General features: G+C 38.3%; 1 protein-coding gene across 10 annotated transcripts in view; it reads right to left on the bottom strand.

The window, feature by feature from the left end:
- The window catches only part of prdm10 (PR domain containing 10), a 385,295-nt gene that overhangs the window by 142,856 nt on the left and 226,856 nt on the right, over positions 1–15,583 (bottom strand). For all 10 annotated transcript variants that reach the window (XM_069894370.1, XM_069894369.1, XM_069894366.1 and 7 more), the window contains one exon: positions 687–842. In XM_069894370.1, coding sequence (XP_069750471.1) covers positions 687–842 — 156 coding nt within the window. The remainder of the gene's footprint in view (positions 1–686; positions 843–15,583) is intronic.

Below are 15,583 nucleotides of genomic sequence, written 5' to 3'. Positions count from 1 at the left end.
ACAATGTCCATTCATCCTATTTCTCAGGCTATAATGACAGAGGCCTTAAATTTCAAGGTCCTGAACTTAATTTTGAGGAACAGAAGATGCTGCATCTACTTTCTTTGCATGAGAGTTTTTTTTTAAATTTAGTCATACAGCACTGAAACAGGCCAATTCATCCTTGCCGCTCAAATGAACAGTGGGAGAAAACCAGAGCCCTCCGAGAAAACTCATGCAGTCACGGGCAAAATGTTCAAACTCCTTACAGACAGCGCAGGATTTGAACCCAGGTCCGGTCCCGATTGCTGGCACTGTAAAAGGCATTGTACTAACCACTATGCCAACTGTGCTGCCCATGTGATACATTTGACTGTATCACATCTGCTTCTCTACAGTCCAGACAGAGAGAGGTCTTGGTCAAGGATGGTTCAATACAGTCATGAACACAGCACAAATACATTCTTCTGGACATGTCTTTCTTAGTGTCCCCCTCCTCTTAATCCTCCTCTCCCTCAGTTCCGTTAAATCATATAGAAGTTTTCCTTCTGTCAAACTGTGAAACCAACAGCTTACTGTGATAGAAGTTTTCCTTCTGTCAAACTGTGAAACCAACAGCTTACTGTGTGCAATAAGTAATCTCACTGTCACACAAACATACAATTTCCAACAGCAGCTACTGTCTCCCATGTTGAGCAACCACTTACTTTGAACTGTTTGCCACAGGTGGAGCAGAGGAAGTCTTTTTGATCAGAATGCCGCAGCATATGTAGTCGAAGCTTATCCGGCCGGCAGAAGGCTTTGTCACATTCCGTGCACTGGTAAATCTTCTCAGAGTGGAAGCTCCGAATGTGCTTCTTTATCTGTTCATTGATGCAAAGGCACAATAAATAAAATGATTAAAATAGTCTCTCCTTCTCCTTCCACTTTCCATCTGCATCAATCTATTCACACTCATGACTTTTCAATTCCAGCGACTCCTATCTCTCAACACTCACCCCCATCCTCCATTTGAACTGACCTTGCACCCAGTCCTTTCCTGCTCCAGCCACCATGTTGCATTCACATCATACACGCCTATCCCACTTCCAATTCACCAGCCATTTATCACATCCACTCCTCTCACACCCCAGCGAAGGTCTATTGATCCCTAGCCTGGCAGAAACCTGTGTTTAATTCTTCATCTCCACTTATCCAACAAACACATTTTGAAACCAAGAGTCAATGGGTTCACAATAAGCCTGTATACTCATACAGCAAGCTAATAGAAAAGCTATTTTCTTTTGTTTTTGAGAGGGAATGGAGGTGTGGCTTCAGTTATAAAGGGCTTTGTTAAGATACATCTGGAATATTGTGCATGAGTTTTAGTCTCATTATTTAAGAAAGATTGTTGATGTGAACTCACACTAATACCTGGAATAGATAGCTTTCCTTTGGAAGAAAAGGTTGGACAGATAGGAATTGAGGTTAGAAGATATGAGTCTGTGATTGAAACATTCACAAGTAATGATTCACGACAGGATGAATGGAAAAAGGATATTTCCTTGTAGGATAATTTAGGAATAAGGGTCATTTAAAAACAAAGGGGGTGCCCATTTAAAGCAGAGGTGGTGAGATATTTTCTCCCAGACCATTATTAGCATTTACAAACTCTCTTCCTAAAGGTCAGTGGAAACAGATTCTGATTTAAAAAAAATAGATAGATTCATGATAGCCAAAGGGTGAAAGGTAGCCACCTCCTTGTTGGGTAGGTTGTGAAGTAGATAATTGCCAGAATCTTATTCAATAGTGCAGCAGGCTTGAGGGCCATGGCTGACTCCTGCTCCTGATTCCTATTCGGATAATCTATTCCTTCCATTGTTATCCCCTCAGTGATCACTTTCTCCCACCCTAAATGTCATCAATACCAGTTCCAAAACTGTCTCTGAACCTCAAAACATTCCTCTCCAGATCAGGTCAAATTCCAATCCTTACTTCACCCTGCATGACAACTAATGACTTTTTATGCAATGATTTCATATTCCGGAGCATTAAAACCTCCCTCCAACTTTCTTAACATCCCTTCATTTTACTTCTGCTGCACATCAACTTTTAACATGGAAGTGTTGGATAACTCTTGTCTCATTTGTGCATTACTTACCATCTCTTACAGCTGTCATCTTTCTCAAATACTGGGTTTCAATTTAAAACTTAAAACATCACCCTCATTATTTAAGAAGCCACTTCTAACTAGATAGCCTTTTTAATTATCCTCACTCATCTCCATAATTTTTAATAATTCTCTAAGTAAATAATGTTTAAAATTAATGCACTAATCCAAAATAACCCTCAATAATAATTTCTCAAATAACACCCAACAGGCAACATCAAAATACTGGAATAAAACAGGAAATGCCAGTGGATTCTCAGTCGCATCTGTGGAATGAGAAGTAGAACTAACATTTCAAGACACTGCCTTCATTAAAACTGGGAAATTTTGAAAAGTGGATGTTCAAAATGCATTCTCATACTTGATAAAATCTCCATATCAGGGTTGGTGAGGCCTTGCCCTCCTCAACCTCCTTAGGAAGTGCAGGTACTGTTATGCCTTCCTGACTAATGAGGTGTAATGGGTCCAGCAGAGAGGCACAGCTAAAGCTGCAGCCTCACAGCACCAGAGACCAGGATCTAATCCTGACCTCAGTGTGGTATTTGAACACAAAAAAAACAACCTTCATCACTGGATCTTTGGACATGTGACAGCTTCATCTGAATAGCGCAACACTCAGTGCCAACAACCTGGGTTTGAATCTGGTGCTGTCCATAAGGAGTTTGTATGTCCTCCGATATCTGCACGGGTTTCCTCTGGATGCTCCAGTTTCCTCCCACCCTTCAAAACGTACAGGGGTTTTAGGTCAATAGGGGAATTTAAGTGCTGTGGGTTCGTGGACCAGAAGGCTCGGATTCTGTGTCTAAAGGCGGGACAAACGTAATGGGCCAAATAGCCTTTTTCTGCTCCGATGTCTATGGTCTTTTCCCTGTAACTAAGTGGGTTTTCTCTAGATGCTTCAGTTTTCCCCATAGCCCAAAGATGTGCAGGTCAGTAGATTAAAGACAACTGTAGATTTACCCCAGTGCGTAGATGATTGGCAGAAACTCAAGGACAAATTTATTGTCAGAGTACATGCAAGACATCACATACAACCCTGAGTCTTTTTCCTGCAGCTTGGCAGAATTTCTACTAATCGGTTGGATAAACTGTACTAAAGATAAAGATACCTATACAAAAGAAAAATGTAAAGAAAGAAATAAATGTGAACAAACTGTAAATACAGAAAAAAAATTCAGTAATAAAGTGTAAAGTTAGTGCCTTTAAACGAGTCCCTGATTGAGTTTGTCGTTAAGGTGTCTGATGGTGGAGGGGCACCAGCTGTTCCTGAACCTGGTAGTGTGAGTCTTGTGCACCTATACTGCTTTCCTGATGGTAGCAGCAAGAACAGAGCATGTGCAGGATGGTGCGGGTTCTTGATGATTGGTGCTGAACTTTGATGACATCATTCCACATTGATGCTCTCAATGATGGGTAATATTTTGCCTGTGACGTACTGGGTTGTGTCCTCCACTTTTGCAGGGCTTTCATCTTGGAGGTATTGCTACTGGGGATAGTTACTTAGAATGTGAGGCAGTGATATGGTAATTATATATAATTTGTGTAAGGTGTTATTGCTGGTCAGCGAGCAGGTGGTGGGCTGAAGCTTATTTTCACGCTGTTCCTCAAGAACTGTGATGCTGACAAGAATGCATGGAATAGGAATTCATTTGGAAAGAGACAGGCACCCACACATGATGTCCAGTCTGAATATCAACTTGGACACAACAAATGGTTCCCATATCAGGTGACCTTGCAGTCTTCTCACAATCATTTTGGCACTGATATTATTAATTGAACCAGAGGACATTGGAGTTGGAGAATTCAGATAGGGAAGGACAGTGGATTTCTTGAACAAATTACAACTGTAAATGATAAATATTAGACATGTTAGCTGTCAGGAAGGTGGGCAAATACCCAGGGCCTGATGAGATGAATTCCAGGCTGTGGTGGGAGGCAAGGAAGGAGATTGCTGCTGTTCTGAGAAGTTTTCAAATCTTCTCGTCATGTGAGGTACCAGATGATTGGAGGGCAATGACGATGGTACGTTTATTCATGAAGGATAACAGGGATGACAAGTAAATTCAGGTCTGTAAAACTAAGATTAGTGGCAGTAAATTATTGGAGAAGAATCTGAGAACAAGATTAATCTGTATTTGGAATGGAAGAACTGCTCAAGGATAGTAAGCATGGTCTTATTGATGGAGATCCTATCCAACCAATGGCTCAATTTTCAAAGATGTTATGAAATGTTTTTGACCATAACCCACAATAGAAATTGGTTAAAAAAATGAGGGCCCAAGCTATCCACAGGAAGTTGACAGATTGGATAAAAGAATGAAAAGGATGATAGCTGAGGGCTGTGCTTACATTTTGACGTCTGTGACCTGTGGTATACTGTTCTATATATGAATGTAAGAGGTATGATTAATGAATTAGAAGATCATAAAAAAATTGGTTAAAATATCAATAGTAAAGAATCTTTGCTTACAGGTCAATACTGATGGGCTGGACATATTGGTACAGTAAAGGCATTTTAATCCTGAAAAATGTGAGAACTCATAAATGTAGGATATACTGTACACAATGAATGGTAGGGGGCTAGGAACTGGAAATGAATAAAGAGTCTTGGCTGTACAAGTCCCAGATGCCTGAAGGTGGCAGCAAAATTGGCTACTGGATGGAATATATGACCAGGGAAGTTATGATACAAGCACAGAGGACAATAGTTAGTATTAAAATTCTGTGTACAACTCTAGTCAAGTAGAAGGATATGATTGCACAGAAGTGAATTCAAAAAAGATGGACCACAATGTACCCTAAGATGGACTGGATTTGCTATCCTCAGAGTGAAAAGCCTGAGATGGGGACCTGACTGAAATACCAAAACAGAGGTGTCTGCAAGCAGTGGGTAGATGAGAAGGGAATTGGAGTAATGTTTTCACTGATGTGATTAGAATCTGAATGCACTGACTGAGAGGCTGGTGGAAGCACAACCCCCCACAACATTGAAGCATTTAGATGTGCATTTGCCTGACATGGAAGCCAAAGGGCCAGATGCTGGAATCAGCTTCAGTATAGATAGGAACTAGATGGCAGAGGTTCAATGGGCTGAAGGGCCTACTGTGCCGTCTTACTTTGAATCTATAATCTGTCCCACAGATGACTCGAGCCACAGCTTGACACTGGTGTACTCTCAGCGTCATATCAAACCTACAATGTGCCAGATTCCTCTATCACATTCCAAAGGTACGTACTGTCCCATTACCAAGACAAAGCCACCAGGAGTGTCGGCCTCCTGGTGTACTGGTGAGAGGGCGTCAACATTGGAGTGCTCAACACCGACTCCACCTCCCTCAGTAAAGAAACAGTGCTTATCTCTGTTGAGTAATACTTTGGAGAAGTACTGAAAGGAGCAAGAGCACACAATGTGTCAAGTGGAGTAACTTCTTTGTTCATCATTACTGATTGGGCTCTTTGAAGTCCTTGCTAATCTATTTGTGGCAGATGCATCTGTCCAGAATAGTATCGGTAGAGGAAACAAAAACAGAGTCCTTGGAGAATCACAGATGTTACCTTCACAGTGAGCACCTCTGTCTTGTAATGTGACCCCAAAATCATTCTTAATTGTGACAGAGTATTTGGATGTGGTTTGGGAGGGATAGCTAGAGCAGCTTGCACACACATTTTAAAACACAGAAGGCAAGTTTCATCAACAAGACTGATTGAGAAGGAATTAGTTGCGGATGTCCTGGAACAAAAGGAATCTCTCTCTGAAGACCAACAAGAACCCACTTGAGTGGTAGCCATTTGCCTGTTAAGCACTAAAGACTGGTGAACTTTGTTAATGCTAACTTCTGTGCACAGTACAAGAATTGCCTGCAACCAATGAGATTGGACTGTGATCCAAAGAACTTTTCTAATCTTAAATACCCATTACACACACCTGCGCTTAGTATTAGAGGAGGGATTAAGTAGGTTAAGTAAGTTGATAGTAATAAGTTAAAGTCTAATTCTGTTTTCTTGTTCAATTATAATTAAAAACTACTTTTGTTTAACTATCCCTTTGTGTTGTGTGGCATATCTATTACTGCTGGTTTTAGGGGTCCCCTGGACTCCGTAACATTTTATGGGGAATCGCCCTTTAGGATTTGAATATTGCAGTTTTATGATTTATTAGTTGATTGGGTTTATTTTTGCAAGCTATTGTATCTGGAATTTTTGCAAGCGAACTTAAAGCTGGTGCCTGGAAAAACAGCAGCAATGGAAGTTGATACATTTTTGTTACAACCATCACCTGCAGAGCTGCAGAACATGAGAAAAGAGGAACTGATGGTTATTTCTAAGGCACTGAAAATTAATGAAGTTAAACATTGGATGAGGAAAGTACAAATACAGAGGATTATAGTGAAATATATAAAGTGAAGGATAAAGTGTTGAGGAAGATTTACAAAATTTGAATTGAAATTGGAATTGGAGAAATTGAAGGTGGAAGAAGAAAGAAAAAAAGGAGAATGTTGGAGGCTGAAAAACAGAGGATAAATGAGACAGAGGAAGGTGAAAAACAGAGGAAATATGAGTTAGACGTAGCTGAAAGACGGAACGAGGAAATTGAAAGGGACAGTTTCAATTAGAAAAGTTATGAATGAAGATGGAAAGAAGTAAGAGGAATGAGGCTGTAACTCCTGGGGAGAGGTTTGTGACCTGCAGAGAGGTAAATCAAGTGCCTCCTTTTGATGAGGGAGATATAGATACATATTTTCAGCTTGTTGAAAAGGTTGCTGAGAGCTCAAAATGGCCAAAAGAAAAGTGGCCTTTAATATTTCAAAGTGAATTGAAGGGAAAAGCACAAATTGCGTACTCTACCTTGACTGCAGAGCAAATGGCAAATTATGATACTGTTAAGCAAGCAGTATTGAAAGCTTATGAGTTGGTTCCAGAGGCATATAGGCAAAAATTTAGGAGTTTGGTGAAAACATGGAATCAATCTTGTATGGACTTTTCTCTGAAGAAATCTGTGTTTTGACCGTTGGTGCCTCAAAAGGAATAAACAATGATTTTGACAGATTGAGAGAATTAATTTTAATAGAGGAAATTAAAAGATGGGTCCCAGAGATTAATATACCTGGTTGAGAGAGACGTTGGGACGTGGCAACAGGCAGCTAAGTGGATGAATTTGCTCTGATTCACAAAAGTACATTCCAGAATAGTAGGCATTTTCAGAGAGCAAATGTGGAACAGATTAATAAATCTGTTCATAACATTAGTATGGAGCAGGATAGTAAGCCTCAAATAGAGTCTGGAGAAAATGTTAAAAGATGAAGGAAAGGTAGCTTCTGCATTTGTATGTCATTTTTGTAAGAAACCTGGTCATGTGATTGCGAATTGTCTAGTCTTGAAAAATAAAAGTGAAAAAGGTTTTACCAGAAGCATATATTCAAACAGTGGAATTTAAGGAGAGCAGAGATGCCAAACCTGGTAAGGAGGTCATGAACGTTTTCAAGCCTTTTGTATCAGAGGGCTTTGTCTCAATAAAGGAGGGAGAACCACAGGTTCCAGTTAAGATTCTTAGAGATATTGGGGCTGCTCAGTCATTGTTGTTGGAAAGTGTTTTAACTGTGGATCAAAGGACTGACAAAGGGGAGACAACTTTGATATTAAAGGTGTTGAAGGTGAGGTAGAGTCAATATCGCTTCACAAGGTTGTGTTAAATTTGGAATTAGTCAAAGGGCCTTTTGTAGTGGGAGTAATTCCAAAGTCACTCACGCAGGGTGTCTTGTTTTTATTAGGGAATAACTTTGCAGAGGATAAAGTTGGATTAGATTTAAGATTAACAAATCGGCCTTGTAAGGATGTAGTTAGAGAAGATGGTGAGATATATCCTGCATGTGCGGTTACTAGGTCTATGACTAAGAAAATGATGACAGCTGAAGAAGATCCAGTTGATAGAGATTTGCCCAGTACTTCTGAAGTACTTTTGAAAGAACAGGGTCATTATGAGAGTGAGGATTTCTCTTTATCAAGGAAAGAGTTAATTTAGCAACCAAAAATAGATACAGATCTTGTTAGCTTAAGGGAGAAAGCAGTAACTGAACAGGAGATTAAAGAAATGGCTTGTGGATATAACTTGGAGGGTGAATTGTGGTTGAAACCTTATTATGATAAGGGCAGTGGAGAACAATCTGTATCAGAGGTGTTGGCTGTGGACAGAGTGGAGGAAGTGGTGGATCATAAAATTATGGAAGCAGAATCTTGTAAGGGTAACCTTAAAGAAACCATGGTTCCTGTACGTCTGTCCAACTCAGAAATTTTGGAAAATTTGGAAGAAAAGTTAGGCCATCTTAAGTTACAAGAGCAGTTGAAATAATTACTTTTGAAATACACAAATTTGTTCCCTGATATTCCAAAAAAGACATGATTTACCATGATGTAGATGTAGGAGAACCAAATCCCATAAAACAGCATCCATATAGAATAAATACTCAAAAATCATGGATCAGGAGGTTGAATATATGTTGAGGAATGACATTGTTAGACCTTCAAATTCAGACTGGAGTTCTCCTTGTATTCTGGTACCAAAACCAGATGGAACTGTTCGGTTCTGTACAGATGACAGGAAGGTTAATTCAGTAACTAAAATAGATGCTTATCCTATTCCTAGAATAGATGACTGTACTGATAAAATTGGCAAAGCTAAATTTCTTACTAAGTTGGATTTGTTGAAGGGTTACTGGTGTGTGACTTTAACTGAGAGAGGAAAGAATATTTCAGCTTTTGTAACTCCATCCTGTTTATACGAGTATAATGTGTTACCTTTTGGCATGAAAAATGCCCCTGCAACATTCCAGAGGATGATTAATTCAGTTATCCAAGGGTTAACTCATACAGATGCTTATATTGATTAATTGGTCACAAAAAGTGACACATGGGAAGAACATCTAAGGCAATTGGACAAATTGTTTGCAAGATTATCCAAAGCAAACTTAACTATTAATTTAGCAAAAAGTCAATTTGAAAATGTCATGGTAACATACTTGGGTTATGTAGTTGGCCATGGCAAAGTTACACCTATTCAAGCTAAGGTGAATGCAGTTTCTGAGTTTCCTATTCCCAATGGCAAGAAAGCAGTGAGAAGGTTTTTAGGAATGACAGAATATTACAGGAAATTTTGCTGAGGTTGTTCTTCCTTTAACCAATCTTTTGAAGAAAGGGGAGAAATTTGTGTGGACTAAACATTGTCAGGCAGCTTTGGAAAATTTAAAAGAGATACTAAACCACTGCCCTGTTTTAAAATCTCCTGATTTTGACAGACCATTTTCTGTAGCGGTGGACGCCAGTAAGGGAGCAGCAGGTGCTGTTTTATTGCAAAAACATAATGAAATTGACCATCCAGTTGCCTCCTTTTCAAAATCATTCAATGTTCATCAAAAGAACTATTCCACTATTGAAGCAAAGAGTTGTGGATGTCCTGGAACAAAAGGAATCTCTCTCTGAAGACCAACAAGAACCCTCCTGAGTGGCAACCATTTGCCTGTTAAGCACCAAAGACTGGTGAACTTTGTTAATGCTAACTTCTGTGCACAGTACAAGAATTACCTGCAACCAGTAAGATTGGACTGTGATCCAAATAATTTTTCTAATCTTAAATACCCATTATACACACCGCGCTTAGTATTATAGGGGGGGATTAAGTAGGTTAAGTAAGTTGATAGTAATAAGTTAAAGTCTAATTTTGTTTTCTTGTTCAATTATAATTAAAAACTACTTTTGTTTAACTATCCCTTTGTGTTGTGTTGCATATCTATTACTGCTGGTTTTAGGGGTCCTCAGGACTTCGTAACATAATGGAGTAGACCGACAAAATCTGGCAGTTCAACAAGGTGAAGTGGACCTTTACACACAGAACAGAGCACACCACCATTTGTAACTTCTTGACCTGGTATATCCTTCATTCTGTCATTACTATTGTAACAATATTAATATTTGGGGAGAATTTATAAGATTTAGAGTAGGTCACATACATACACATGTTTTAAAATAGAACTTATTTGAAAGACTGAAGAATTCACATTGCAAGTTCTCTGGAAAATGTAAGGTGTTAATTGAACTGACGTCATAAAATGCTTGACCATTGTATTGCTGGAGTCATACTGTCTATCAGTACCCTTTCTGCAAAGTGCCCATAGAAAGGTCAATTCTGGATTGTTTACCTAAGATAACAACTTGAGAAGATGTTGTTTGCTGGAGAAGGTGGGAGTTTTGCAAGACATGAGTTACATGCTCTCTTAGGAGTTTCAGTTGGAAAAGAGAGAGAGTTGAGTTAACAGCTCAGTCAGTCAATCAGTCAATCAGTGTGTGGGACACTGACAAGTAACTGAAAAGTGCAATCCAGGGAAAACTGTTTGAAACTGATGAAAGCAAGTTCCAGAGCAGTAGACGGTTGGAAGTGCTATCTGTCTGATGTTTCTCTTGAAATAGAGGAAGGAATGGAACTCTATGGTAGCTTGAAGAAAGAGGTTACCATCAGGAGTCACGTGATGGAGTAGTGGCCGGACGGTGAACTCCAGCCCTCTCCAGAAAAGTCGGGAAAAACAAGAGAAAATACAAAGGCACAGAAATACAAGTTAAAGAAAAGTGAGTATAAAGGTGGAAAGAAGATGGAGACAAAAGGAGAAAAATCAAAATCAACGGAAAGAAGAGAGGAAGAGAAGACAACGGAGGAAAAAGGTGAAGGCCTTACCTGTCCGAAGAAGCCCGCTGTGGAGAGAAGACCCCACTACCTCAGGTCGGTAGAAAGAGAACTACAACAATGGCTCACAGAGCCGAGTAAAAATGCGCAACCGCGCATGCGCGACTCCTCGCGCATGCGCGATGCGCATACAAAAAAACACACCGACGGGAGGGGGGACCAGCTGGGGAGTCGATCTCCACAGCCGGCAACGACAGCTGCAGAACACCTGCAGCAAGAAGAGACCACAGAAGACAATAGAAACAAGAAAGAAGAGGAGGAAAGGGCAGCAAAGAAACAACAGATGGTCAACCTAGAGGAAGAAGAAGAGGAAGAGGAAGAGTACAGGGAAATAGAAGAAGAAAAGATAGGCAAGGTAAAGGAGGTACTTGCTCTTGTTAGAGGATACATGGAGTCATTTAAAGAATGGCAAACACAGGAATTCAATGATTTAAGAAGAAGAATAAACAACACAGAAAAGAAAATAAATAAAATGGATATGACCTTAACAGAAATGGGGAAAAAAATGGACAAGATGGAAGAACGGGCAATAGCAGCAGAAATGGAGGTAGAAGACTTAAAAAAGAAATTGGAGGAATCTAATAAAAAAACTAAAGAGACACAAGAATTACTAGCCCAAAAAATAGATATAATGGAAAATTATAACAGAAGAAATAACATAAAGATAGTGGGCCTCAAGGAAGATGTAGAAGGCAAGAATATGAGGGAGTTTATAAAAGAATGGATCCCTAAGGCCCTAGGATGTCCAGAACTACAGCAAGAAATGGAAATAGAAAGGGCACATAGAGCATTGGCCCCTAAACCACAACCACAACAAAAACCAAGATCTATTGTAGTAAAATTCCTAAGATATACTACAAGAGAAAAGGTACTGGAGAAGACAATGGAAAAAGTAAGAGAGGGCAACAAACCACTGGAGTATAAAGGGCAAAAAATCTTCATTTATCCAGATATAAGCTTTGAACTCCTAAAGAAGAGAAAAGAGTTCAATGCAGCAAAAGCGATTTTATGGAAGAAAGGATATAAATTTACACTGAAGCATCCTGCGGTATTGAAAATATTTATCCCAGGACAACAAAACAGACTATTCTCGGATCCAGAAGAAGCACGAAAATTTGCAGAACAATTACAAAAATAGACTGAGGGATGAAGACGGGTAATGAGAGCAAAAATTATCACGATTGATATGTATGTGGGTAAAGACAAAAATAGACTGAGGGATGAAGACGGGTAAGGAGGGTAAAAATGACCACAATTGATATGTATGCGGGTAAAGAGGTATAAGAGTGAATAGAGACAATGGGCATATGTGAAAGTATCTGTAATTAGAGGAAAACATAGAAAGTATAGACAAGAATTAACAAGGGAAGGTAATGGAATAGAGAGAATAAGGAGGGAACTAAAAGAGTGACCTTTGTGACATATAAAAAACGAAATCTTTTCTGGGGGGGGCTGGGTGGGGGGAAAAGAGCGGTCACTGCAAAATCAGTTGACGCTTGCGAGTGGATTCGCAAATCCAAATGGAGAGGGGAGATGTGGTTGTCCGACAAGGGATAAAGGGCAACTCAGGAGGGGAAGGGGAGATTGGGGATAAAGAAGATAGAAATAGGAGAATAAGGAAAATGTTGGATGTTGTAGGAATGTTGTCTGGTAAAGAGTTGAAAATAAGAAAACAGAAATGGAAAAGGAGGAAAGGTAATGATGGAAAAACGGAAAGAGAAGATAAACAAAATATAAAATGGCTACGCTGAACTATATGACTCTAAATATTAATGGAATACATAACCAAATTAAAAGGAAGAAACTACTAAATTTACTGAAAAAGGAAAAAATAGATATAGCATTTGTCCAAGAAACACATTTAACTGAATTGGAGCACAAGAAATTAAAGAGAGATTGGGTAGGACATGTAACAGCAGCATCGTATAATTCAAAAGCAAGAGGAGTGGCTATATTAATTAGCAAAAATGTGCCATTTAAAATAGAAGAGGAAATAATAGATCCAGCAGGGAGATATGTTATGATAAAATGTCAGATATATTCAGAGCTTTGGAATCTACTTAATATATATTCACCTAACGAAGAAGATCAAAAGTTTATGCAAGATATCTTTTTGAAGGTAGCTAATACGCAAGGGAACATACTAATAGGAGGGGATTTCAATCTGAATTTGGATCCAAATATGGATAAAACGGGGAAAAAAATTAACAGGAAGAACAAAGTAACCAAATTTATAAATAAATCAATGCAAGAAATGAAACTTGTGGACATATGGAGGAAACAAAACCCAAAAGAAAAGGAATACTCATACTACTCGACTAGACATAAAACATACTCAAGGATAGACCTATTCCTGTTATCAGCCCACATACAAGGGAGAGTTAGGAAAACGGAATATAAAGCTAGACTATTATCGGACCACTCACCCCTGTTATTGGCAATAGAGCAAGAAGACATCCCTCCAAGAATGTATAGATGGAGATTAAACCCCATGCTACTTAAAAGACAGGATTTTAGAGAATTTATTGAAAAACAATTAAAAATGTACTTTGAAGTAAATACGGAATCAGTGGAAGATAAGTTTATACTATGGGACGCAATGAAAGCATTCATTAGAGGGCAAATAATAAGTTATGCAACCAAGATGAAGAAGGACTATAATCAGGAAACAGAGCAGTTGGAAAGGGAAATAATAAACATAGAAAAAAAATTAGCAATAAAGGAAGATACAACCAAAAGAAGAGAATTGGCGGATAAAAAAATAAAATATGAAACATTACAAACATATAAGGTGGAGAAGAATATAATGAAGACAAAACAGAAATATTATGAACTAGGGGAAAAAACACACAAAATCCTAGCATGGCAGCTTAAGACAGAGCAAACTAAGAAAATGGTATTGGCAACAAGGAAAAAAGACAAACAAATTACATATAATCCAAAAGAAATTAAGGAAAACTTTAGAGAATTCTATGAACAATTATACCGAACCGAAAACGAAGGGAAAGAAGGGAAAATAGATGAATTTTTGACTAAAATTGAACTACCAAAACTACAAATAGAGGAACAAAATAAATTAACAGAACCATTTGGAACAGTAGAAATACAAGAGATAATAAAAAATTTACCAAATAATAAGACACCAGGAGAGGATGGACTCCCAATAGAATTCTACAAAACATTTAAAGACCTAATAATACCGCCCCTCCTGGATGTAATCAACCAGATTGATGAGACACAAAACTTACCAGATTCATGTAAAACAGCAATAATTACAGTGATACTAAAACAAGGGAAAGATCCACTCTCACCAGCGTCATATAGACCAATATCTTTGCTAAACACAGATTATAAGATAATAGCTAAACTATTAGCGAACAGATTAGCAGAACAGGTACCGAAAATGGTAAATTTAGACCAAACTGGATTTATCAAAAAAAGACGCACAACAGACAATATTTGTAAATTTATTAACTTAATTCATGCAGTAGAAGGAAATAAAGCACCGGCAGTAGCAGTTGCTTTAGACGCAGAGAAGGCCTTCGACAGAGTAGAATGGAATTACTTGTTCAAAGTATTGCAAAAATTCAGTTTACCAGAGAAGTATATTAATTGGATTAAAGCATTATATAAGGGACCGTTAGCGAAAGTGACAGTAAATGGACATGTATCAAAGCAATTTAACTTAAGCAGGTCAACGCGGCAGGGATGCCCACTATCACCATTATTGTTTGCGCTAGCTATAGAACCACTAGCAGAATCGATAAGAAGAGATAATAATATAAAAGGAATAAAAATAAAAGACAGGGAATATAAAATCAGTCTGTTTGCGGATGATGTGATAGTGTACTTAACAGAACCAGAACTAGCAATAAAAGAACTATATAAGAAATTGAAGGAATATGGAGAAGTGTCGGGATACAAGATAAACGTAAATAAAAGTGAAGCAATGCCTATGAATAACGCGGATTTCTCAAAATTTAAGGAGGAATCCCCATTCAGATGGCAAACGCAGGCAATAAGATACCTAGGTGTGCAAATAAACAAAAATCTAGGCCAATTATATAAACTCAATTACAATCCACTAATGAAAAAATTACAGGACGATTTAGAGCATTGGAAAGAGCTACCACTAACACTGATAGGAAGGATAAACTGTATTAAAATGAACATTTTTCCAAGGATACTATACTTATTTCAGGCATTGCCAATACAACTGACAGAAAAATTCTTCAAAGAGTTAAAGAAAATAATAAGGAGATTTTTATGGAGAGGGGGGAAACCGAGGATAGCACTAGACAAATTAACAGAATGGTATAAACAAGGAGGCTTACAATTGCCAAACTTCAAAAATTATTATAGAGCCGCACAATTAAGGTACCTATCAGATTTTTATCAAACAAGGGAAAAACCAGACTGGACGAGACTAGAATTAGATAAAATAGGGGAAAAGATACCTGAACACATATTATATAAATGGGACGAAAAATTGGTACAACATAGAACTTCTCCAGTATTACACCATCTCCTCAATATATGGAAGAAGATTCATGTAGAAAGAAATAAAATAAATTACCAAATACCAAAACTAATATTGACGCAAAATAAGCTACTCCCTTTTACAATAGACAACCTTGCCTTTAGAAAATGGGAAAAAAAAGGGATTAAAAGAATAGAAAATTGTTTTTCAGGAAGTAGATTCTTATCCTTTGAACAAATGAGAGATA

The sequence above is a fragment of the Narcine bancroftii genome, chromosome 8 (genome assembly GCF_036971445.1).
Source record: "Narcine bancroftii isolate sNarBan1 chromosome 8, sNarBan1.hap1, whole genome shotgun sequence".
Lineage (NCBI taxonomy): Eukaryota > Metazoa > Chordata > Chondrichthyes > Torpediniformes > Narcinidae > Narcine > Narcine bancroftii.
The sequence above is the reverse complement of the archived record's forward strand: the minus strand, read 5'-3'. Positions and strand labels throughout refer to the sequence as shown.